Below are 25,909 nucleotides of genomic sequence, written 5' to 3' on the forward strand. Positions count from 1 at the left end.
TCTCTATTAGCTCTTTTAACTCCTCAGGGACATTTTTGTCTCTTTGGTTGCTAAATGCTCCACTTCATCAAATGTAATTTCTCACTGACAAAAAACAATTAAGCCTGCCAAACTTATTATTTTTTACGACTAAACCTAAAAACCCTTACTGAAAGAAATGCGAGGTTGGTGTCAGAATTCACCTTTTTTATGTTGTGTGCACCGAAGGAAATGTTACCCCATTACATTATATTTTTATTAGAAAGAACATCATTGGCCTCTGCACAGGATTCGATGTTGCAAGCCTTTGTGCTATAAACTAAGGTGAGCAATCACAAATAACTCTTATTCAGCTGTCAGAAAAATGATGCAGTGTACCACAAATGGATTACTATAAAGGACATGAAGCCATGCTGCCATAAATATACAGGAGTGCCAGGTAGGTGGCAGTCCCATCCATCAGTTTATCTCATCTTAAAGCCCCTCTCCACTTCAGGAACCTTCAGTGGTGCGTCTCAACAGGAGCCATTTTAAATCCAACAACATGTTGTTTGATGCTGTGTCTACAGTAGTATAAATGCATGCATGGTCGTGTATTGGTCCTTATGTGTCAGAACACGATATCAGAGTTTGAATCTGTAGGATAAACAGAACAATCCTGTCTTTAATGAATGCATTTTGAATCTCAAAGCTGCTCTCATCAATATTTTTTATAATAAGTGTTTATATATTTGAATCATATATTAGTCATACATCACATTTCGACTTGTCTGTAAAAGGGGTTGCTGACAAACTCACGGAGAATTATCACCCAAGTTTGCAGTTTTATTCATCTCTGCAGAGCATTTTGGCTTCACCCAGCTCTTAGTTATGGTTTTTTGGACCCACTTCTGATTGAGTCTCGCTGCACTCCTCAACTACTTTCCATCAACAGCAGGCAGTTTTTATGAGCAAAAAACACCAAACAGCAGACGGACACAGTTAGCGACTAGACGGTGAACATTGTGTAACATAAATCTAAAGTTGGTGGAGACCAAAAACAAAGCTAAGAAGATGGTAAATATTGGACGAATGAATGACAGTAGAATGAAGGCAGAACGCTGTGTATATATAAGATCGAGGAACTCCGGATCCTGTTTAAAAGCTCATACAAAAAAGGTTTAAAAGTTAATATGACACTATGTAAAAATGATCCAAACTTTAAACAGGGCTGATCTGTTATTCCGTCTCTGTGCTACAAAGCAGTAGTGGAAGTACTTATCCAAGTTCTTGGCACTGTACTCTCGCAGCCACAGCTTGAACCCGCAGTAACGGTGCATATAAACAGACACTGGTGGTGACAAATCATCCACCTCGAACCCTGACAGCTGGGGTGACAATAGGAGCAGCGGTGTCCTCTCTTCCTGACAGTGAACTGTCATTTGTCATCGCTGTGAGTTGAGATATGGACCGCAGAGCCAATCAGCTAATGCAGCTCACAGGAATAATCGGAGTGGGCTGTAAAGTCGAGGACAAAGTCTCATCAATATGAGTAAGCTGTAACTGAATGCAAGCCTGACTCACCCCCTCTCCTTATGAAATATTTTGTATTCACCCACGTTGTTTTTGTTAAAGTGTGGGCCTTTGGAGTCTGATGCTCTACAGTAAGCAGGTTGGCAGGCTGCTGGCACGGTGTCAGTTCTATATTGGGTGCAACCGGAAACCCATTAATTAGTGCACCCAGTACTTTTCTTGCCAGACCTTGTAGGAACAACCTGAGTTGAGTTGTAATGTAATGTTGTACTGTTATTGGAGGAGGCCCAAATCTCTAGGACTCACACTGTCTCTTCTTCAATACCTGCTGTGCAGAAATCTGCCTGTTCCTGAAGTAATAATTTAGAAGAACATATCCACTTCTTTTTGCTTTCTACAAAACTTTTACTGGATATTTATAGTACTGACCAAAGGATTGCAGACTCAACTAAATTTCAAGTTTCTGCAAGTTGATCTTCATACTTCCAATAAATGAAAGGAAATCATTAGTTGTCTGGATGACTGAAAAAAAATAAAAAAGATTCAACACCATTCAACACCAATCCTGACTAATAGTGGGGCTTAAATGTAAGCTCTGTCTTGGGGATGGCTCTAGGGGATAGACCAGGTGGGCCAATAAATAAAAGTTAAAGTATGTAAGTAAGGCTTTATTTACTTAGCACTTTTTTTTAAAACAATGTGCACTTTGTTCACTGTTTATAAATTGTACTAGCTAAATACCAGTTGGCTGAGGCGACACCCACATTACCCACAGCCATAATAATACTATAATAAACAGCCTCAGAGGACCTAATCCACTCACTGGCCAACCAACGTCCCTTGCAAAGTCTTTCTGCAGCACTGAGGCGCAGAACCCCGTGGGACAACAAAACCCTGAACTGGCCTCATTAATTCTAAATGAGGCTATACACAATAACTAGGCTATTCCCAAAGCAAACTTAAGTCACATAGAGTCGCTCCACCACTGTTTCTCTCTTTTCCTACTGCAGCTTTATGTGTAACAATAAATAACTGTCCCTGACCAATGACCTCTATCATCTTGTCCATTCCCAACCGCTGACCTCTGATCTTCATCATTCATAACCACGGACCTCTACTGACTCATGGCCACCAACCTGCAGTGATTCCTAACCACTGACATTATTTTTTCCCAAGCCACTGACCTCAAGCCAACCCAGCAACTGTTCACCACTGACCACCATTCATTCCTAGCTACTGACCTTCATCCATTCCAAGTGACCCGCCATCACTAACATCGTACCATTCCCTCATCCATTCCTAGCCACTGACCACCTTCCATACTTAGCTACTGACCACCAGTCGTAGCCACAGATCTCCATCCAGTCCCAGTCACTGACCTTATGTTCATCCACAGCCACTGACTTCCATCAATTCTTGCCTATGACCTCCATTGATTCCTATCAACTGTCCATCATCCATTCCTTACCATAGACCTCCAAACCTTATGAATTCATAACCAGTGGCCTTCATACATTCACCACTGATTTCCATCCATTCCTAGCTACTGAGCTCCCTGACCCCCCTCATCTCCGAAGCACTTAGTACCTCTGCCCATCCTTGACCACCCACTCATCCATCTCTAACTGCCAATATCCATCTGCACACCATTGACTTCCACCCATCCCCATTCACTCACAACCATTCTTTGCCACTGACAGCCAGCCAGTTTCATCCCTCATCCTACCATATTGGCAAGAGGTGTTGCCGACTCCCAATAGATGATATTAAAACTCCACCTTTAGCAGATGGAAAATATATGAAGAGATGTGTATTTCCACTGGATGGTTGGAATACAAAAATATAATGGTTATTATATTTGGTTAGGGCTACTGCATACTGGTCTTAGTTCCTTTAAATTACATAATTTACAATAAATCCATGTCTCACTATTACAGAGTGCTGTTCCAAAAAAACTCTTAATTCATTTATTTATTCAGTGAAAGCACTAAAGATGTTACGGATGCTAATCTATAATTGTTCTGAAGAAAACATATGTTTGAATGTGGAATGCATTAGTCATCTTCCGTTGACTTACTTCCAATTTCCCTCCGAAGATAAATGGTTTCATTTTTGTTGCACTTATGCCAATGAGATAAGATAGACGGGCGGTCTGTTTGCATCTTTCAGGGCTGGAGCCTTGCCAAAGACTGCTTCATATTCCCAGGCCTTTTCTCTTGCTGGGGACAATTAGGAACATGGTGTCCTGGTACCTGGCCAACACACTGACTGATGCTGATTCACTTCCACTGACCTCCAACAAGACAGGCTGAGGTGCCATCACGGAGAAGATGTAAAGATTAAGGGTGATACTTCTATGGATAACCTTCTTGTTAATAAATCACACTGAACGATTAATGGGGCCTATACAGTAGACGTTCTATATGCAGTGGATCTGATTCTATATTGGATAGAAAATGATCTACAGTAGGCCTATATGTAGTTTACATAGTTCTATAGGGCATAGAAATGATGTAAGCAGTGATTCTTTGGTGAAGTGGTCATTATGCAGGAGACCCTGTGCAAATTAGATAGGATCTCCCTTAGGAAGGTCATTTGTCTAGTAAATTGGGTGACGTAATGAAAATCCATCCAAACATTTGCATACATCTGCTATCACGTATGCAGTATTATATTGGGTACATTTTCAATCTGATATGGCCAACTGAGTAGTATAGCATTCATGTTTCTTAGATAATGGTCAACAGGCGACAAGTGTTTAGAGTTACTGACACATTTGAAGGCTTAACATAACGTAAGTATTTATTTATAAACTTAGAATATTACATATTTCCTTTGATAAGGCAGATTATATGAACTCCAGAAAGATGATGATACTGTAAAACATTCCAGCTCTCATAATGATACACATTTACAGTGAATTCATAATAATAAATGACACAGAATTTCTCTTAGACCCACCATGATACAACATGAAGCATAAAAAATAAATAGACGGGCTTAAAACGAAACCCTCTGTTGGAAGGATTCTCAATTTATTACATGTCAGAGAATACATTATAGCCTAAATACTCAAAAAATGAAAATACTGTAATAGCGCTAAATCTTACTATCTGACACATTTGGAAAAAAAACATTATGTGCATTACTACAGCAAAGTATCTTGCAGCCTGTCAGGCTATCTAGAGCTACCTACATATGTCTAACAGACATTGGAGGACAGTACTTATAGGCAAATATGCTAAGTCACTTAATTGAAGGAAAAAATACTACCAAACAAATAAGCCATAGTCTACAGCCTATACGCAGCTTTGCACTGCCTAACAGCACCACAACATCCATTATAGTCTAACTACATACTGGTAGTGTGTCAGAGAGACATGCCAAGGAAGATCAGCGAGCCAATATGGTCTGTGTAGTGTCACCAAACTCTAAATAATTCAACACAACCGCGTGTCACATCTCAGGGAAGGATTTAAAGTTTAAACATCTCTGAGGTTTGAACAAACGTGTTTAGGCTGGGAAAAGAGGAAGAGGTCCAAAAGTCAAAGCAGGCAAATACTTTATACAGTCCCATACAGAATAATAACCAGTTGGCTTTATACTAGTGTATTAGGAAGGTGTGTGGACACATAGCTACCCTACTATTCTGCTCAGTATTCTGCACTACTGTTCCTAAGTCATCTACAAGCAGCAGGGATGGGTGTGGGGAGTTCTTTGTGCCTTTATTGCTTTTCCTGTTTATTTCCACAGTCTCGTTCCCTGAAGTTGCGCTGAGTTAACAGTCAAGAGCAACTGTCTCGTGCACCACCACCACCACCCCCCCAATCTCCTCGTCCCCAATCTGGCACGAGAGGGGCTCCTCGCACCTCACCGGGCGCGCGATGACGCACGGCCTCGCCGGCTCTCCGCACGCTCCTGCGCCGCGAGCCGGGCTGCGACTGTCGCGCTCGTACTCCTCCTGAGCGCGCTGGATCTTCCTCTTCCTCAGCTTCCTCTTGTGGAAATGGAAAGTGGCCAGGGACACGAGGACGATCCCCACGAGCACGGCCACCAGCACGAGGAGCGCGAGGGTGGAGGAGAACGGTGGGAAGAAGCTGAGCCGCTCCGCACAGGTGCTGTTATTGGCCTGGAAAGCCCCGGGACAGCGGTGCAGCGGCACCGACAGTCCGGAGGCCTCAGAGGTTGTGGCCGCCATCCGGTCCACCTCTTCCCCGCTGTCTCGTCTCTCTGACCCCGCCCCCGGTACCCTTCTCGCTCTCCGGGACTCAGCGCGGTGCCACCGGGCCGCGCATGTGGTTACCTGCACCGAAGAGAAGACACATGAGATCCGCTCATCCAGCTCCAGAGGAGACTACCTATCGGAACAATCAGAGAACCCGCCCACACACATTCATTAACCGGTCCAGGTTCATCAATAAAGCCAAATCTCAAACAACTGACATGGCCAGTGCGCACCATTTAACACTGGATCACAATGTTGGATAACACCTGCCAGCCTTTAACAGAGCATATGGTCACGATCAATGAATATACCACGGGGTAGAAGTAGAGACAATACATCATATATATATATATATATATATATATATATATATATATATATATATATATATATATATATATATATATATATATAGTAATGTGGCCTATACACGATTGAGCCAAACAGAAGCCATTCTTTTCTTTTCCTGCACTTCACACCACAGCAGCCTTTTTTTTTTTTTTTTTTAAGCACATTAATGTCAGAGGAGAATGTTCTGCATCTATATATATATATAAAAGAAAAAGGGAAATCTTACCTGATGAAATTGTCAGTGCGGGGCACAGTCCGTGAGTGGAGAGCCGATGTGTGTAAATGGGATGAACAGGAGGACGGTGACGCATTTCATACAATGAGATGCTGCTGCTGATGCTGATGCTGATGCTGGGCTCCGATCAGTCAGGACGCTGTATGAATGCCGCAATCCGCTCAGTCTGCAACCAGGACGCTGCCCAAGCTAAATGCTTTAAGTATTGCTGGAAAATCCCTCAGTATGCATCAAATTGTTTTTTTTGTTTTTTTTGTAAACGCGAAAAAAAAACAGCCTTGGTCTGGTTTTTTCCCCCCAGAATAAAAAAAACGTCCCCTCCTCCGGCCATCCGCTGCTCCACTCAGCATCTGAATGAAGAGCTGCAGCTGCATTAAAGGTCCCGTATAGTCAGCTGGCAGGGCTTTTTTTTTTTCCTTCTCTCTCTCTCTCTCTTCAAATGTAGTCCACGTATTGCCAACATCAGAGTGACTGTGTTCCCCTCTAATCACTATATTAATAAATGCGTATTCACTTACATACTTTAATCAAATCATGAATAATGTAAGTTAGTTGTAATAGTAGACCCTGATCGGTAACCACTGGCATTCCTAAGGGTGTGGTCAGTCAAATGCAGCATGAATTTAAGCGTTTAAGCCTTATTATAAGGGGGGTAACTAATATCCAGCTGTCCTACACTTATTTGAACCAAGCTTAGTATCTAAGTATGTGCCAGTTATTAGATTTCCCCCTGAATCCTAGACAAGTAAAGTTGATACATATCACAACTTTACAACTGATAATTGCTTTGACACCAGTTTGATATGCTGTTAATTTCTGCCTAGAGCAGCACATCTTTCAAACAATCTCAGCTTTTATTGAACTCAATTCCAAAAGTCCCTATTTCTTCAAAAACACTGTCAAATCTGAAAAGTCAGTCATCATATTTGTCACTTCTCATCTCCTTATTTTTTTCTTTCCAGACCAAACTCTATTATTTTTGTTTTTTTACAGTTGCCTTTTCTTCTGGAGACCTTCATTCTTTGATAACTGTAATAGGTGTAGATTTATTTTTTTATTGGGAGCGAGATAATGAAGCAAGAAAATGAAGCAACTATGCATGATTGAAGCAGGAGGTATCATAACATGTACTCCATCAACTGATGCAGAAAAAGGCACAATTTGTTGCATAAAATTTAGAATGCAGGAAATGAAGTATCTGGTGCTATAATGTCTTGGGGGAGACACCCTTACTTTTACTTTTGGTGAAGAGATTAAATCCTTTACAAAAAAAGCCACAGTTAGAAAACCACTAATTTAGACCTCCACCAAATGGAGCTCAGCTCCTCCCTGACTGGAAGATTGCTGCAGGCTGTGTGACTTGCACTCCAAATATAGAAGTGTGGGCATTGAGGAGACATAGCTACAATGAGGCCACACCTTGACCTACCTTTAAGCATCGTGAAAACATACTGTATGTCTCTTCCCTTTCTCATACAACAAAAAATGATTTTCCATTTAGTTTTTATGACTGATTGTATCTGCAGTACCAAAGTTTCTTGGTTTCATATACAGTTGATGATCTGCTTCACGATTCCACACTACATGCTAATCCTAAGAAGGTTTGAGCATATAGTGTGTTCACACAGGAAAAGTGGTGAAGGATGCATACTAATAAAGGCAGATCTTTGAAGGTGGTGTTGATTGATGACACCATTTTCGCATTATGCATAACACAAATGAATAGGAATTCTCACAGCTAAGAAACATTAAAACACAATTCGGAAGGAAGGAAAGCAGCTTTGAGGCAAAGCAGAAAACAAGCTATGAAGCACACAATTGAATCTTTTCGGTGTCTATTCCAGATGTTTAATTGGCAATGATGCTGTCACCCATGTGACCCTGAGTCAATAACAGCCCAGCAGTGCCAACTGATGTGCCAACTGTCACTTCATACATTTTCTAACATGAACACCTTATTTTCTGCTGGTACGATAACCTTCCAAAACCTTCCAAAGCATTGAAATCCTTCTTTATGATGTTATAAACCACAAGTGTTTTGGGGTCCTATATTCTTTCAAACTCCTGGACTTCCAGGATTGTGTTGCATTATCTTACTCAGTAGGCAATTTGAGGCGGGATGCCATCCCCATTTTTAGCAAAATGCTAAATGCTTGTTTACTTGTTTAACCTCGTCTGACAGCCAGCGTTCCACTCTGTGCTGTCTGCAGCTGGGAAGGCAATGCTGGCCCATGCCATGGCCGTGGGCCAAACAGTAACTCCTGAAATCAGAAATTGAAAAATTGAAAACTCTATGACCACCGACAGGTTCTGTCTGGAATTGACTGGCAGTTTGGAGGTCTTCCCGAATCTTCCAATGGCCAGTTCGCCTCTGGTCCTGGGGCGGAGGGGTTGTTTAGTTTAATATGATTCTGCCTGGCTCATTCGTCCTTTATCTGACTTAGGTTTGTGCAATTTAGAATCTATGGCTCCGAACCTTGGCTGTGAAATATCAGTAGCCTAAATGTACTGTGTCTTGATAAATCCATGGCGCCGTCCGTGGTGCTGAAGTAGCAGACAAATTTGTAATTGTGATTTTTTTCTCCTGCCGTCAGTTTTGTCTTGGATCTATAATATTCTCTCAACTAAATAGCTTGCAGATAAATCAGGTACTACTCATTGCCTTGTAATTCAATAATACCTGAAGCAACACGCTCCAACAAACACAGCTCCTTGCATAGAACATCCACTAAGGTTAAGCTAAACCCAGCGGGATTCATCCTCTGGGAACATTGAAGGCCTGTATTTCAGTCTGTGGGCCAATGTGAGTAACGCTGGGCATTCAGTGGCTCATCCAGAAAGGCATGAGGAAGTGCGAGGTATTGTCAATGATGCTCTGCAGATTGAACAGTACGCTCCACCAGAAATTCAAGCTACACCTCCTGACCCCCAGGTCAGAGCCGACGTTCCTGATGCTGATGTTTGTAGATTCTGTTGGTGTCAGCTGCTGCAACAGCACAAAGAATAAGACACTGACCACCTCCAAATAATCCTAGCCAGACAAGGATGTCGATATCCAACAATTCTGCAAAATCCTGCATTATGTAGAATACCTGTGCATGGCATTGGTTATTAGTTGTAGAAACATTAGATTAGGCAATGACAACTCTTGCTTAAGCCTGTATGATTTATATTAGCCATTTTGCAGGCAACAGAAGGTTTTGAAACCAATGGCAAACTTGTTATCAAAAATATGCTAATTTCACATCCAGCAGTTACGGAGCAATATTATCTTTCATTAGGAGTGGTGTTTGTGTCCACTTGATGAATGCCAATCCAATATTTACTCTCTTTTAGCTCTGTTTTTGGTTTCTGCCAACTTCTTTAGCTGTTAAATGCTCCATTCAAGCTAGTCTGTAATTTTGGCGGTCTGCTTTTTGCTGTAGAGCAAGTATTGTTCAGTGTCCTTTTACAGCTTTTTATCTGAAAAGTTGTATGCTGGAAACCAAAGCAATGAGATGTAAGTCATGATAAAGAAAAAAAAATGAAAGTCTCTCTCTAGAGCCAGTGTTTGGTTTGTCCGTTCTGGGCTACTTTAGCTACATGGCTGTGCTGATTTCACACAAATGAAAACTACGTAATGAATATACATTCAATTTCTGTTCATAGATCCTACAAAATGGTTAACAAAACCAAGACACATTCTGTGACAATAGTGAGAAATCACCACATGAACATCCACCACCTCACTTACCAACTTGTTATTGATTAATCTGTAATACGATTGTTACTTTTTTTATTCCAGATGTTTTTCTTCATTAGTTATAATGAGTTTGTTTAAAGTCTAGAATTTAAATTGATGTATTTATATTGTACTGCAATTGTGGCCAATCTGTTGTTTAAATTATGTCTGGTGGAGGGTTGCATCATGCATAATGCAAACACTGTATTAATAACAGAAAAGCAAAGAGGAACATTTAATCAGAAAAAGTCTGTGTGTTTTTTTATATTGGTACCATAAAGCGTTTAGGATTCTCACAGTAATTTCCCCGTTCTACTTGTGGACATGCTCCATCACCAGCGGGGCTCCATGAAAAATGAATGGCCTCGGAGGAAGAGAGGACCCCTGGATGATGAACTCACTGAAGATGAGTGCATACTGAAAGATTTATGCAACGATTCATGCACAGTTTAAAGCCTGGCACATGTTTTAGGGCTGTTAAATGGAGAGTGATTATTGCACTTATTTTAATATTCATACAGGTCTGCTCAGTTTGCCAGGTCAAACTGACCCACAATAGACCAACGGATTGCAGCTGTGGCAGGAAAAACCCCTTGGAGTAGCAGTGTAGAAAGAGCCAAGGCCTCTTTAAACAGATTAAGGTCGCACAAAATGTTTTACAGCCGTGTGTCTTTGTAGTCCATGATTAATCGTACAAATGGAGATAATGGTGCACACATTCAGACAGTCTCTCCTTGAAGGCCCTCGTGGCGATGACCTCTAGTTGAACATACAAAACGTGACAGTGTGGAATGAAAAAAGGGGCTCGAGAGAGAAGTTTAAACCCTGTCCAATTTCACACCTCTGCACACTGTGTGCTACGTGCCCATCACAGCGGCAGTTGGTTTTTTCTGTGTTTTTTTCGCTGCCTGCTGAGGCTGACACAAGGTTGATTAGAAAGTGAACCAAAACAGTGAAGTTGAGCTGAAAGATGTTGAAACACTCTGTTGAGCTGCAGGGAATATTCTGTGGGTTTGTTACACCTATTCAATTGATTGAATATGAAAAGGTTTATAAAAGCATCTGTAAACATTTTGTATGGCTCTCAATAAAGATTATAGGTTTCCAGCAGTGAGTGTAAAAGTAAGTAAAAGTAGCAATACCACGATGTACAAATATCTGTTGCGAGTAAAAGTCCTGCAGTCAAAAATGTTCTTAAGGAAAAGTGCAAAAGTATTACTAGCAATAAAAAATATTTAAAGTGCCAAAAGGAAAAGTTCTCCTTATGAAGAATGGCCCATTTCAGAATAAAAAATATTATATTATTGGATTATAATAATTGATGCATTTAAATATTACAGCTCAAAGGTGGAGTAAATTTATTTTACATGTAGACTACTTTATATACTGCTGGGTATCTTGTTAATTTTCCCCAGAGAAGTCTTATTTTATCCTCACCTCTAATAATACACCATAATTTGTATTTGTTGATCATATTCTGTATTATGAATCTCACTATGCAAGTAATTAGAAACTAAAGTTATCAGATAAACGTAGTGGAACAAAAATTACACAGATTCCCTCTCAATTGTTGAGTCGAAATATAAAGTAGTACCTCCAAAGTGTACAGTATTTGAGTAAATGTCCTTAGTTACCTTTCCACCACTGTCAGTTTCATTATAAAAACAAGCTATAACTGAACCCACGTTTTCATTTCCTAATGACGCATTATGTATCTACCTATTATTGAGCCCCTCCATTCTCTTCCAGTGCCAGGCCTCTCTGACTGCAGCTTGTGTTAATCGGGATTATTAACTGTAATGAGAAAGCTTTGTGGGTCTGAATGATAAACGTATATTGATGTACACACTGCTGTCCACTCAGTGTGCATGTGTGTGTGTGTGTGTGTGTGTGAGAGACGTTGTGCATGTTCATGAGGGAACTGATATCTTTAAAGCTGCAGGCCATCTCCAGGCAGCAGCAATCCTCTTGATATTCCCTCCACGCACACACACAATTGCTTTCACCACAAGTCCCTTGTCAGCAGAATTTCTAATGAACCGCACAAAATCCAGTTTTATCATGCATGCACTCATGCACAAACACACACACACACACACACACACACACACACACACACACACACACACACACACACACACACACACACACACACACACACACACACACACACACACACATAGGCCGACTTTGCTATTGTGCCCAAAAGAAATGACTTCAGGAAAGAATGAATGAGGCACGGGGAGAGGAAATGTCTCTCCACGAATTGATTTTTCTTTTTCTTCTTAATGATGACCCTGTCACCGAGCGCTAGCGTGTGATAAAGTGTATGGATTTATAATATGAGGATTTTACATTTGTGCATTATAAATGAAGACATACAGCCTTCCTGCTTTGTTCCTCTTGCAAATGGCTTTATTTGATGGTGACAGTGGAGGCAGAGAAAAGGAGAGTGAGGGAAATGACACGAATTGTACCATGTTAGTTGCATTAGCCACTACGTGACAAGGACACTCGCCTGTAGAGATTGAATACGTACATATTTTTGTTCTACTTGAAACATGTCTGGCTAGAAAACATTGGAGTCGCTCTAAGAAGGAGAATTGTCACAGCCAGTATTGACAGGAGAAATGAAACAGCCACTAATAACTCTTTCAACATTCATGTGAGACTTCGTACTAATGTGAAGCTATCCTTTCAATTCTTGTTGTCACTGTGTCTGAGAGGTGTTGATTGAACTCTTCTCCAAGTCGGGGGTCACTCCATCTAATTGGTCACACAAATTTCTCAACACCTTTCCAACAACACCCTTCACACAGTTCCCGTATAGGTCCACACTGCACTAATGCAGCCAAGGTGTTCATACATCTGTATGCATCCACTCGCTCTGCTAGAACCCCAACAAGAATACTTTGTCACCACTTGTGGAGGAAGTAATTATGTAGAAGTAGTGATACAACTCAAGTAAAAGTCATGTATTCAAGATTTTACTCATGTAATATCACAAAATGATTATCATCAAAATATACTTAAAGTTAAGGTACTCATTCTGCGGTATGGCCTATTTTAGAATACTGTATATTGTATTACTGGATTATAATTATTGGTTCAATAATATGTTAATAACTTTAAGGTGGAGCAAATTTTTATTAATGTATGTACTACCGGGTAGATTCACCAGCAATAATACCTAATAATCGATTAGTTCATTTTAAATTTTGTGTTTTTAATCTGAGCAAAGCAATTTACAATTTGAATGAATATAGTGGAATATGAAAGTATGATATTTCCCTATGTTCTCTATATAGAGTATCAGATAATGGAAACACTATGAAATAAACAGAAAAGTAAAGTAGCCTACAAGTACCTCGAAATTGTACAAAGTAGCCTACAGAGCTTGAGTAAATGCCATTCCACCACTGTATATAGCATATTGTTAGAATGTTATTACTGAGGCTTCAACACGTAATCTGCATTTTAATATTATTGTTATTGAGCCTAAGTTTCTCATAATGTATCATTATTGCCAATATTATGAGTATCACCCTGTTTTGACCTGATTAGCAACCGTATTTTCATTGAAAACAATCTAAAACACTTTAAAAAATATGCAATTGAGTATTAGATTTAAAATCATAAGACTTTACACCATTAAATGGTTTATATCCACACTGTTTCCTACTGACAAACCCTCAAACTTCTATAAACATCCTCTTCTTCACAGTTTGTTCACAGACGTCGTTATATTGATATTTTTTCTTCAGCTGGTGGATGTGCAGCAGCAGCAGCAGCTCACCTTTTCCACCCACCTCCAGGCACGATGAGCATCGTCAGAGCCCTGCTAGCATTTACACACAAGTTCACATGATCAAACCCACACTTTGCTCAGAAGTGATCACACCCTCGGCTGATGAACAATTCGGTTCCTAAGCAACTGATCCTCTCCGTGTGTGGGGTTTGCATGTTCTCTCTGTGTGTCTGCGTGGGAAATCCTCCAGGCGCTTTCGCTTCCCTCCCACAATCCACAGACACGAAGCTCAGCTTGAGTGAACACTTTAAATTACCCCTACGAGTGAGTGTGAGGGTGAGTAGGTGGGTGCATTGGTATATGAGTGTGTGTGAAAGACTCTATGCCTTAGTGACGACTACGAATATGGGAATAAATGGTGGAATGATGAACGCTCAGAGGTCTCATGCATCATTTTTCTTCATGACCCCTCCATTTTTCTTGCATTTGTGTATCGGGGGAAAGAAAACTTATATTCCCCAAGAAAATATATAAACGTTGCCCTTTGTATGGCACAACAGAGATGGTCTTAAACTGAAAAGGTCATCAATGGCTTTGCTCAGTAAATATCTTGGTAATCTGCCTTTTAAAGACATGGTGAGACTGGTGGAAATGTCACGGGGGTCACCGGTATAACTAGGAATCCTCCTCTCGGGACCATGTCAGTGACATGCAGCTTTGCCCTCTTCCTTATATTGCTGATATTATTGCCTTGGTCTGTGCTGATATTTCGATTGTGAGCTCCTTCTCAAGCCAATCTTCAGTTACATTGTCTCCTCAAGTGGCAGCGTTTATTTCATTTTTTTATGTTCTGTGTATCATGCATTTTATGCTATGTGTTTGCATAGTAAGAGAAATTAAAATGATAAGAGTAACGCAAATAATCAAGAAACATACATGTAAAAAGGAAATTATATCTGTCTTTAAAATGAAAGCTGTACAGTTCTGTGCAGGAATCTGACAAAATGTCGTCCAAGGTATGTGCAGTATATTGTATGGAGAATATGCACAATCAATGTGCTGTATTTGTGGTGTGAGGTTTTGGTCGACGAAAGAGAGTGACTCAATAGTCTGGGGGAGGGATATCTGCAATCTTTCCTGCATACCTCAAGGACCTGGAGGGACGGCAGATTGCCGACAATCACTCAAACAACAAATCAGTAATTTTTTGCATGTCATTTTAAAATTTAACAACATGAATTATTCATTTGTGTGCATTTTTTCTCTCTGTCCATGACACCTGCCATTATCTGAAGAAAGTGAGCGATTTTGATATACAAATCGATCTTTTTTTGTGTTTTTTATGTTGACTTTTATGAAGCAAAACACAAACACAAATTCCTTGTCTGTGAAAACTTACTTGGAAATAAACCTTATTTAACCTGATTCTCTATGTGTGCCCTTGAATTATTTCAATTGTGCAGGGGGAGGGGGGTACTTTTTGTAATCGAGCCACTTCCCATTTCATTGTCTGTACATGTCCCTGCCAACCTGCATAGCGGTCTGGCCAGTGGGAGGGATCTGGTGCTCTTGACCCAAGTGTAGGACGGACAGACAGACGGAGCCAGCAACTCTCACCATCCTCCGGATCTGCTGCTGTTACCGTGGCAAGTTAAAGACAGACTCATTCTGGATGTTTTTGTCCTCTGACTGTCCCGTTTCCTCTTTTAATAATCAATGATGTTGTGACATTTCCTGTTTGTCTTGCTGTTGACATCCTTCTCTTGTTGTCTTGAGCCTGGAGGCTTTAATGTTTGTTAAGCTGCAGAACATCTCTCCCACTCTTCCTCTATCTCTTCCTCATCTATCAATTATATTAACAGCAGCCTAAAGCTTCCTCCTAGCATGTTTCTCCGTGTCGTGACAGGAAACCTTATGGCCTCTTGCTACACTATTGCATTGCACTGGTAATAGGGCTTACTCTCTATTCTACTCCAGGCTTTGCCCTGCGATCCAATTTGTCTCTCACCAACACCAGACATTATCTTTCTGGTGACAATGAAGATTTTCATGGCTGTGCTGATGTCATCACATTTGTGTTTGTCCCTCATCTCCTGGGGCACAGCTTACAGGGAAATTAATTTTACAACACAGTGGAAAGGATGGATGTTCTGCAGTCAACTTGAGGCCGCTGTGCCTTAACATGACTTGACTTATGTTTCCATCCAGCAGCTCTACAACTGAATGCTCTGCCAGCATCCTTTAAGAATTATGTTTTCCTGCTTTCTTCCACTCTTGTTAATTATGTATTACCACTAAGAAGCTGGTGGAGTCATGTGGCTTGTGAAGTTTACCCATAATTGACACCAAGGCCAAAAATAGCACATCAGGCATTCCTACGCTAATTGTGTGTCATATTCAAGCCCCTATATGCATTGTTGGCTTTGAGCTTCCCACAGGGATGGTGGAGAGCGACTGGTGTTGAATGTCTTTAAGTGCAACGACAGTGTGTTTGTTTAAGCTGCTTAACTGAAGGTATTTCTGTCCATTTTAAATATTTAGTCATCTTATTTGTTGGAATTTGAAAACAGAATTTGCAACAAAGTAAAATGCTAATGCTATGCCTATCTTTAATCAATACTCACAAGTCCATATATATGCTACATTAAAGTGTCGGGAACAATCCACATGCAATAAACATCCACTGTACAAGTAAATTATATATTTTGTACAGTTTCCTTTTTTAACATGTGGATATATCAAATATACATCTATATTTATGCATGATGAATGCACTTTATATGCAGTCATATCCTCCTACTTCATTTATAAAACAACACATTACATTAATCATCACATTACCCATTGCAGTCTGTAACATTGCACTGTTTTTGTGCTGTTTTCAAATGTATTTGTTGGGGATAAATGTGAGATACATAAGGTGCATCTCACATATATTAGTAGGTATATTTTATTTCGATGAGGATTTTCCAGTTGCATCACTGGAATTATTCGGCACATATATTGCACAAATATTTAATATGTCCACAATTTAACTGCTCCTCCGGGATGGGTCAAATGCAGAGAACCAAATTTCCCCATTTTGGGACTAATAAAGGCTTAATTATTATTATTATTATTATATAGTAGAGTGTTTTTGTAATTTATATACTGTATGGGTTTTTTTTGCATCATATTTTTTATTGTTTGCTTTTCTACTTATTTATTTGATTAGTTAGTTCCTTGTGCCTAAGGATTCTTAACCTAAATAAAGTACATTTTCTTATTTAGATTTTTCTTTGTCTAAATGCTGTTTTTATTCTGAAGGATACAGGGTGTGAAGCTTCTTATTTTGAAAGGGTGTTGCTGCCGGCGGAAGTAGCAGATCTACGTCACGGCTGCAGATCCCGGAAGCACTAACCTAGCTAGCTAAACTTTCGCTTTGACACCTCCGGTAAACGACGTGATCATGGCGACGTTTTTCGGTGAAGTGTTGTCGGTGTACTCTCGGGCCGTGGAGGAAGACGAAGAGGAGCTGGAGGAAAACGAAGAAGATGAAGAAATCCACAAAGAGCTGGAGGAGAAGAGGTAACAGTTAGCTTAAGCTAGATAACACAGAGCAGCTAGCATGGAGTCAGGAAAGCATGGACATCTTAGATTAGCTTAGCAACAGGAGACAGATTCTTGTGTGTGGCCCTCAAGTACACATGATATTGGTCCCTTAATGTCATAACTTAAGTAGCATCAACCAGGAGCTCAAGCTAGACAACATGACACATGACATTTCAGTAACACCCCCCAGAGGGGAGTGGGTGGGGTTTATGGTGGTTATGGTGGGGGTTATGGTGGGGTTATGGTGGAGTTATGGTGGGGTTAGTTTATGGTGGTTATGGTGGGGGTTATGGTGGTTATGGTGGGGTTATGGTGGGGTTATGGTGGGGTTATGGTGGGGTTATGGTGGGGGTTAAGGTGGGGGTTATGGTGGTGTTATGGTGGGGTTATGGTGGGGGTTATGGGGTTATGGTGGGTTATGGTGGGGGTTATGGTGGGGGTTATGGTGGGGTTATGGTTATGGTGGGGGTTATGGTTATGGTGGTTATGGTGGGTTATGGTGGTTATGGGTTATGGTGGGGTTATGGTGGGTGTTATGGTGGGGTTATGGTGGAGTTATGGTGGGGTTATGGTGGGGTTATGGTGGAGTTATGGTGGGGGTTATGGTGGGGTTATGGTGGGGTTATGGTGGGGTTGGTACTAACATTTCTTTCTACAATCAACACTTGAAATGATGAAGGCACTTGCAAATGACAAGGTGGTACAAAATGTAAACCATACTTTGGTGTTTCATTTTTACCTCTTTACTTAAGATTTCATTAAACCTGTTTTTTTTTTTTTTTTTTTTTACAAAAAGTACCAAAACACTGGCAACAAGGAAGATCTTGGGTAGATAATAATGAGAATAAATATGAAACAACATTTAAATCATACCCCCTAAACTAAAAAGAAATCTGGTTTGAATTGACATCAAACACTTTTACAAAGCTTGTTTACAAGATGTGTATCTATATGTGCAGGGGAATTCTTCTGACCCCAACTGAGCAAGTAAAATATATATATCTTTAAAGTATTTATTTTATAAGGATGGCACAATAAAATGTGGTTGGAGCAACCTCCACGCTACACAATCAGAAAATGCATGAACAGATATTCATAAATACTTGAATTAGATTAGAATATAAACAATAAGATTGAACAAAGTATATGAAAGAAGCACTACAGTAAGAAATATGTGGATATATGGAATATACAGTACCAGTCCAAAGTTTGGACACACCTTCTCATTCAACTACTTTGAAGAATCTAAAATATAAAACATATTCTGGTTTGTTGAGCATTTGTTTGTTTACCACATAATTCCATATGTGTTCCTTCATAGTTTGGATGTCTTCAATATTAATCTACAATGTAGAAAAAAATAAAGAAAAACCATTGAATGAGAAGGTGTGTCCAAACTTTTGACTGGTACTGTATACATTCATTCATTCATTCATTCATCTTCCGTAACCGCTTATCCAGTTAAGGGTCGCGGGTGGAATATATACAGTTGATGTATATGTACAATAATGTGTAGTGTAATATGCATTTTTCAAATTATAGTATAAATAGAAACCTTTGGTTATGGTGGGGTTGGTACAAAATATAGTGGAATGTAATGTGCAAAAACCAGCATAACAGAAAGTTTCATGTCATATGTGGTTGAGTGATACTTATTACAGCAATTGTTAACAATTACAAATTCTGCTCTGAAGGCATACACTTAGTTGCCAGCTCATTTGGCACATCAAACTTACCTTAAAGATTTTTCTTCATCACAAGTTTCAGTTTCACCTTAAATACCTCATCATAGCATTTGATCAAATAAGAAGAGAATTGCATTTAATTATCGCTCACCTATTGCTACGCAGTGAACCTGGGGTTTAGGGGACCTGGGTTGTATGGTTGGGAATACAGCTTTGACTACAACTCTCAAAAGTGGAATTCCAGAAGTATAAAATTCACTTTGGAAATGTTGTGGGGTAGCATAAAATTTAAGTACTTAAACAAACGTTATGTTTTGTGGCCATATGGTTGGAAGAGGATTAATAATATTATACTTTATATAAATACTTTATTAATACTAAAGTATGAGGAAAACCTTGCAGTCTTCTTGGAGACCCACATGGAAATACTCGATTTAAGGAACTACATTGGTTATCTGCAGGTACCTGCATCTCAGATGGAATATAATAAAAAAAAAAAAGAAGTAAAATAATAAGTTTTAAAGTATTTTCCCTCAACCTCTCTTTCTAACCCATGTCACTTATCCCTCAGGAAGGTTGATCTGCAGTGGAGCCCTGAAGTCTCAGAGTCGCTGAAGTCTGGAAACAAGTTGCAGTGCTCAGACTTCATCCTCGCTGTGGGACACAACGCTGCCAGTAAGTGACTGCCAGCAGCTGTATGCTACATTACCTGTAATGACTCCGTCTAACAGAACACCCAATATTATTACCGATCAAATGAAACTTTAATGGTCCCTGAGAGGAAATTGGAACATGGAGAGTAGTCCAGTGACGTTAGCGCTGCGATAACACAGATTTTCAGTAATGTCTTTCCATCTTCTTTTAAACATAACAAGCTCACTAACGAGCCAATGCTTTTATTGGTAAGAAACACAATTTGTTAAACTTAATAATCCCTATAAATCAGCGCACTGTTTTTAACCTACAGGCTCTATTAATACGAATAAAAGCTACTTAACTGCTTCAACATTTGTTATGCACTGTTGGTGCTTATGTGTATTTATACTGATGATGGCCCCAATCCATTCGGTTTGTCAGCAAACCAACAGGATGTCAATGTAATGCAGCCAGCCATTAATGACAGAAGGGCTACAATTACCGATTATTTTCATTACCGATTGATCAGCTGATTCATTTTCTCAATTAATCCAGTGATTGTATTGTTTTTAAAATGTTCGGAATGTAGAGAAAACTGTCCATCACAGTTTGTTAAAGAACAAGATGATCCATGTCTTTGAAGCTGTTACACTGACCACAGAAGCTGCACAAGAGTGTTTTATTCTCTTTGCACGGCTTGGTGGCCCCTTAACCTGGTACAAACTACATACAACTGTGATAAAAACAAGTACAATCTGTTTAAAATAGTCAAAATAAATAGGTCATCGTAACAGAGACAATGCAACGCTGCAGAACAACCTTTTGGTTGTCCTTAAAATTCACATTTAAACAAATCAATTAAATAAATGTGTATCCATGATCCTGCCGTTATAATGACAACTAATTACCACTGAATATGTCTCTATGTGACGTATCAAATCCCACTTGCCAAAAAAAGATGACTGAAATGATTGATTAATTGTCAACATCTATTCTTTTAATATATGTTTATCTGTTTAAACATATATAATAACAAGCCTGTGAAGAGAAAATAGACTCCTGTCACATGTGAGCGGTTGCTGAATACTGAGAGGATCTGTCTTCGCAGGGTTTCTGTCAGTGTACGTTCTCACCTCTGAAAACTGGGACGCAGTCGGACACGCATCAGTGTGGAACGAGAGGAGCCGGCCTGTAACTGGGATAGCAAGCGAGGAGTCGGCATGTGTTTTCTACAGACACAAGAGCAACCCATCTGTGAGTGACACACTGAGCAACGCAGTATGTGTGTTTGCTATTTGATTCATCCCACAGAAAGCACCTGAGTGTTGTAACTCATAATCTCTGTGTCTGTCTGTCTGTGTCTGTCTGTGTCTGTCTGTCTGTCTGTGTGTGTGTGTGTGTGTGTGTGTGTGTGTGTGTGTTTATTTTTCTATTAAAGGTTTAGGATATGACCTTTTGCAAACTATCTTTATCGGTATAGCTCGGTTCCAATATTGGACGATAGCTGATCAGCCACCACCAGTCATGTTTGTATGTGATTCACTCCTGATAATATGATAGTATAATTAAAATAATAATAGGGTTAGAAAATGTGGGCTAAACCTTTGAGGTATCAGCCGGTTAATCAGCTATCCGCTTTTTCCTGCTCCAAACTATCATTATTTTATCGACCTTTAAAAATCTGCTATCGGTGGACGTCCATTTTCTATCAGCGCGGGGTTCTCTGCACGTGATTTTGATAAGTATGAACGTGATGAACGGCCGTGTGTGAAGCATCAGATTAATCACACAACGGCTGCCTTCAGATGGCTGTGGGAATTTAATGAACTGAAGGAGAAGACTTTCATACAATATAAAGTAGCTGTGGAGGGCAGATACTGTAACAGTCACCCATAAATTTATAAATCGCTGACTAATAAAATTCCTGTTGTTACAACCTTAATATTTAATGATGATTCAAGTGCGTTATTAGCTTGCAAAGTGTTTTATTGTAAGTGTTTTTCTGGTATTTTGCATGTATTAAGAATGGACAGTAGAGAGGTGACCCAGCTAGAAAGGAAGGGGGAATGTTGGAGTTGGAGTACTTCTGGTATAGAGCTGCAATGAAGAGATGATTTAGTTAATAGATAGAAATTATAGAAAGTTAATCAGCCAATTATTTTGACAATTTCTTAATCGTTTCAAGTCAAGCAAAATCGAATGATTCCAGGACATCAGATGTAAAGATTTGGTGCTTTTCTTTTGTCTTGCATCATAGTTAATTTAATATTTTGGGATTTTAGACCGTTGTTTGTACTCAATAAGACATCTGAAGATGTCTCCTTGTGATTAAGGATGAAGAGATCAGCATTTTGTCCTGTTTTATGATATCATATAGAGCAAACAATTAATCGAGAAAAGTAATCCGCTAATAAATCAATGATGAAAACAATCCTTGCCTCAGGCCAGGCATAGTATTTCAATTAATATTAAGTCTGCCCATGTTGACTTTTCTCCGTAGTTCTTAGAAGTCTATCCTGATCCCCAATTTTCACCAAAATACAAGACCTCTGTTTTCGCTGCCTCATTTGAAACAAACTTCCACCTGCTTCTCCTGCTTTTGCATGATTTAAAGACTACCACACAATGACAGGCAAAGTTAATTTCCTGCTCAGTAAAGACCAAGCGGTTAGAGTGATGGTCGAGCTGTTAGTTTTAGTTCCGTTACGAAAAAAGATCTCTTTGTGCTGTTTTTGCCTTTTCTCATTATCAGCCCTTTCTGTTTTTGAGTTCCACTGGTATGTTTCAATAATGCATCAAATGTCTCTTGTACTCTTCTCCCTGTAGGTTTTGATATGCCAAGCAACTTGCTACCTTGCAGAAGACCAGCTGTTTCAGTGGACAGAAAAGGTGTGTTTATACAGTAAAATGAGCTGGATGGCACTGTGATTAAATGTTGTTGTTATTCGGAGAAATGTGAGGGCAGCTGTCCCTCCTCAGCCTGCAAACAGATAGCAGATTCACAACCATGCGCAGGTTTTCCTACATTCATGATGCACAACAGTGTAGAAAGAAGAGGACTTCACTGGAGTATCTGCTCAAAGTCTGTTTGTGAAGAAGGAGTCCACAACACCATTATATAACAGACAAAGTATTATTGTACTGTACATAATTTCAGGTTACATTAGTAATTTGTCTACCAGCCACTTCAAGCATTGTTTATTGCAGGTCATAGGCCCTTATACTGATGATCTACATAACATAAAAGTGATGTGTAAAGGTTGACAGTGTGTCTCTCTCTCTCTCTCGTAGGTGTTTGACTGCCTGCAGCACAGAGAGCTGAATGTGACTGTGCTGTCAGACAGCTCTGTGGCGGAGTACAAGACAGCAGACTATCTGTGCGGTAGCTCGGCTCCCTTCCTGCGCTCGCTACACACCGCTGCTTTCCATGGTCAACCTGTCTGCCAGTCACTGGAGCAGCCCAACATAGTCACTGGACTTCCAGCTGCAGGTACTTTTTTGCTAATTCTTCTAGTTCAAACTTGCCACACAGGTCTTTCTTGTCCCCTCTCACATTTGCAAACACACGTACAAAAAAAAAATATAGACACAACTTTGCTTGAGTTCTTTTGCCTCTTGGGTAGAAGTCTACCGATGATATATAATAATGACATTTTGGAGCGGGAAAGAAGCTGCAGATATTGACCAAGTAATTGGTCATTATCTATCAAGAACTCAAAGTGATGCATTACGTTTCAGAGAGATAACATTTGGGGGAGAAATAAGCTAAAAAAAACTGCTGACACAGTAATTGTCAGCTTGCTGTAATATTAGCTGTTCCTGGGACCGTTTTTTTCATGAAGTGGAGAATTGCTCCTCTGAAAGAAATATCTAAAATAATAAACATCTTAAATGAAAATGAAATTCCGTTGTGTATTGTTTGCTCGAAAGCACTGCGTGCCAGCGCTCTTCATGTAGAGAACAAAAATCAGCCGTCCACATCTGTAGAAACTCTGTTCCCCTGGTCGACCTTTCTTTAAGACTATTTTTTTTTGCCATTTTGCCTTTATTGTACACAAGACAGATGGACTAAATCTTACTTTACGAGACTGAAAATGTGTTAATGTTGATATGTTGTGCAGTTAGGAACCACTTTTAGAGCTATGATTCATCCTTCAAGTTTTTGATTAACAATAATACAACATGAAACAAGTGGAAGAAAGACTCTGTAGTCGTTTTCTTTTCAGTAACACACATCCATCACATGGGATCAACGCTCTCTGAATTAATGAAGCAAAACACTGCAATTTCACAGAAGTAATGTTACCTCTATTTAAATTATTGGGTGTAAAGCATGGTTTGGAGGACTCCCATTAATCCCTTGTGTGAACTATAAATCCAGCTTTAGCAGAGTTTGATTCTTTACTTTTCTCAAATGTCCTTGAGAGAGAAACTGAATCACAAATTTCTCCTTATGTGTGTATGTGGTGAAAAAAAAAAGTTGCTTTGGACCAAGCATCTGCCATCTAAATGAAATGTAGCGCCATTAGTGCTGCTCTCCACTCGGCTGAGCTCACATAGTCTCTATGATTGGGTCATTTTGGTGCTAGTGCACTTAAAGACACTGAAAGTCCAAACAAAGAGACACATCATCAGGATAAAGAACTTGAACCTTTTAAGGACAAGTCAAACTGTTGTGTGTTCAGCAATTCTGATGGTTTGTGTTGTTTCTTCAGTGCTCAACCACTGCGAGGTCCACCGCATCGCCACCGTTGTTTACCAGTGTTACAGCGACGTCACCGGCCCTGACTCTGTCGCCATGGAGACCTTCAAGCCCGCACTAACCAAGCTCGGCAAGTCTATACAGGTGAGCTGCTTTTCTATTTACATCTGAGAGGGGCGTTTAAAAGGTCAGAGTATGACTAAGGTTGCATCTGCGGTGATTCCATGTTCTCCTCATTTTTAACATTCCCGCTTTTCTTTCTCTGTCTCTCTTCAGTTGGACCCGTCTCCAAGCACAGACGTCTTCCTCAAGTTTGTCAAAACCACCAAGATCCAGAGTAATCTTTATATCTGAGAAGCCATGTTGCACTCTATGTAGTGTGATTTAATTCTAATTTCCTCTGTAAGATACTTTCATTTTTTAATAAAGAAATTAAGTAAAGAAAGTTTCTGTGGTTTAATGATTTAGTTTGATTTATTTTGTCATCCTGCCCTCAATACGGAGTCCCATTAGTTTTCGAAAAAGGGAGAATTATCATCCTGATTTGGTCAATTTATGAATGACAAATTTACAATTGAATCAAATGTTTTCTGAATGGGAGCTACAGGTTGCCTACGCTACGCATATCTCTGTAAACCTCTAACCTCTACCCTCAGGAATTTTCCAGTCAAACTTTAAACATATCCAGTGCAATGACTAACGGACTAAACTGAAGACCAAACATAACAAGGCTACCAAAAATAGAAAAAGAAGATTTACTTTGTCTGAGCCCTTTTGTGAATACCACATGTCTAAACTCTTTTCTTAATTCAACTTTAATTAAGTAGCAATAGTGTGGACATACTCTCTACGTATTTTACTCAAGTAAAAATAAAAAATAGCCATCAAAATTCATTTAAAGTACCAAAAGTTTAAGATAGATAATACACACATAAGAACAATTGTTAAGTGCTCCATATGCAGAATGTGTTTTTTTAATAATAATAACAATAATCCTTTATTAGTCTCACAATGGGGAAATTATTTCTCTGCATTTAACCCATCCCGGAGATTATAGTTATTTTGTGATTATTGCTCTGCATGTGCAGAATAATGTGGATTACTTTTGTATTAACACTTTTAATGTTTCAGCTAGTTAAGATTGAACTTATTATTTATATACATATATATATACTATATCTATATTGATATAGACATATAGATGTGTAATATATATATATATATTTTGTATTATTGCTGCATTCATGTTACTTTAACACTTTATTGTTTCAGCTAGTTAAGATGCAACTTATTCTTTATATACACATATACATATCATATATATCTATATCTATATATATAGATATAGATATATATATATATATATATATATTTATTATTGCTGCATATAGATTTCAGCTATAACTTATTCTTTTATCCCCCATATATATATATATATATATTATATTATAAATAAAGATATAGATATATATATCTATATTTTTTTTGTATAATATGTTTTATTTATTGTCTGTTTCTGTGTAG

General features: G+C 39.3%; 1 protein-coding gene across 1 annotated transcript; it reads left to right on the forward strand.

Moving 5' to 3' along the window:
- Positions 1-17,113: 17,113 nt before the first annotated feature.
- Positions 17,114-24,817, forward strand: psmg1 (proteasome (prosome, macropain) assembly chaperone 1). The gene is made up of 7 exons (XM_054626053.1): positions 17,114-17,338; positions 19,619-19,722; positions 20,792-20,937; positions 22,510-22,572; positions 22,975-23,173; positions 24,399-24,529; positions 24,662-24,817. The coding sequence occupies exons 1-7, from the start codon at positions 17,220-17,222 to the stop codon at positions 24,737-24,739; spliced, it is 840 nt and encodes a 279-aa protein (XP_054482028.1). The 5' UTR covers positions 17,114-17,219; the 3' UTR covers positions 24,740-24,817.
- The last annotated feature ends 1,092 nt before the right edge of the window (positions 24,818-25,909 follow it).

The sequence above is a fragment of the Anoplopoma fimbria genome, chromosome 24 (assembly GCF_027596085.1).
Source record: "Anoplopoma fimbria isolate UVic2021 breed Golden Eagle Sablefish chromosome 24, Afim_UVic_2022, whole genome shotgun sequence".
NCBI classification, from domain to species: Eukaryota; Metazoa; Chordata; class Actinopteri; order Perciformes; family Anoplopomatidae; genus Anoplopoma; species Anoplopoma fimbria.

Bases quoted from the DNA above. Each gene is read 5' to 3' on its own strand.
- psmg1 (XM_054626053.1), top strand. From the start codon at position 17,220: ATGGCGACGTTTTTCGGTGAAGTGTTGTCGGTGTACTCTCGGGCCGTG. The intron at 17,339-19,618 runs GTAACAGTTAGC...CTTATCCCTCAG, and splicing joins AAAGAGCTGGAGGAGAAGAG to GAAGGTTGATCTGCAGTGGA. The intron at 24,530-24,661 runs GTGAGCTGCTTT...GTCTCTCTTCAG, and splicing joins AGCTCGGCAAGTCTATACAG to TTGGACCCGTCTCCAAGCAC.